Below are 784 nucleotides of genomic sequence, written 5' to 3'. Positions count from 1 at the left end.
AACCTCCTTACTGAAGGGAAAGTGTTGACTGGTGTCACTATCTCGCGAATGCACTGGCAGATCTCCTCCAAATTCGGGGGATCCATTCAGGTCGAGGAGCCCTCTCGATCGCCACCCTCCACGTGTCGGTAGCCCCCCGGGATCGCTAGATCGAAACGAGATATCTGTCGGGCTCTAATATATATATATATATATATATATATATATATATAAAGCTAATGTTCACAACAGAATGCTAGTTTACTGCGTCTCAGAAAATAAGATCGTAAAAGATAAATGCATCAATATGGTTCAGGTTTTTAATCCAATTTTGCTTTCATCAAAGGCTGTAAACAGAAGGTCATGTTGAGCACATTTCATTGTGGGACACAGTTTGCATACCATTCTTAAAGTTATAAGAGCACATCTCCATCTGACTGTTCAGAGCCAGGTATGGCACTGTGGATTCAGGCGCAGCAGCTGCAGGGGGATGCCCTGCATCAGATGCAGTCTCTCTATGGCCAGCACTTCCCCATCGAGGTGCGCCACTACCTGGCACAGTGGCTGGAGGCTCAGCCGTGGTGAGCTTTTTTGCTCCACTAGCATCTCAGATCTGTGTATGTAATAAAGGCTGTTTAATATTGTAGCAGTGCATGAAATGGACAGAAGAGTGTTTGTCGTGTGCAGGGATGCCGTTGACCTGGAGAACCAGCAGGACGAGTTTAAAGCAAAACGTCTGCTAGATGGTCTGATCCAGGAGCTGCAGAGGAAGGCAGAGCATCAGATGGGTGAAGATGGTTTCCTG

At 46.6% G+C, this 784-nt stretch overlaps 1 protein-coding gene across 1 annotated transcript in view; it reads left to right on the top strand.

The window, feature by feature from the left end:
* The window catches only part of LOC107653267 (signal transducer and activator of transcription 5B-like), a 37,223-nt gene that overhangs the window by 10,284 nt on the left and 26,155 nt on the right, over positions 1 to 784 (top strand). Inside the window, exons 2-3 of the mRNA XM_016439935.1 lie at positions 425 to 560; positions 667 to 776. Coding sequence (XP_016295421.1) covers positions 433 to 560; positions 667 to 776 — 238 coding nt within the window. The 5' untranslated portion in view covers positions 425 to 432. The remainder of the gene's footprint in view (positions 1 to 424; positions 561 to 666; positions 777 to 784) is intronic.

This window comes from Sinocyclocheilus anshuiensis, unplaced genomic scaffold (genome assembly GCF_001515605.1).
Source record: "Sinocyclocheilus anshuiensis isolate Anshui unplaced genomic scaffold, SAMN03320099.WGS_v1.1 scaffold151, whole genome shotgun sequence".
NCBI classification, from domain to species: Eukaryota; Metazoa; Chordata; class Actinopteri; order Cypriniformes; family Cyprinidae; genus Sinocyclocheilus; species Sinocyclocheilus anshuiensis.
Note: the sequence above shows the minus strand (reverse complement) of the source record. Positions and strands in the feature narration are given on the sequence as shown.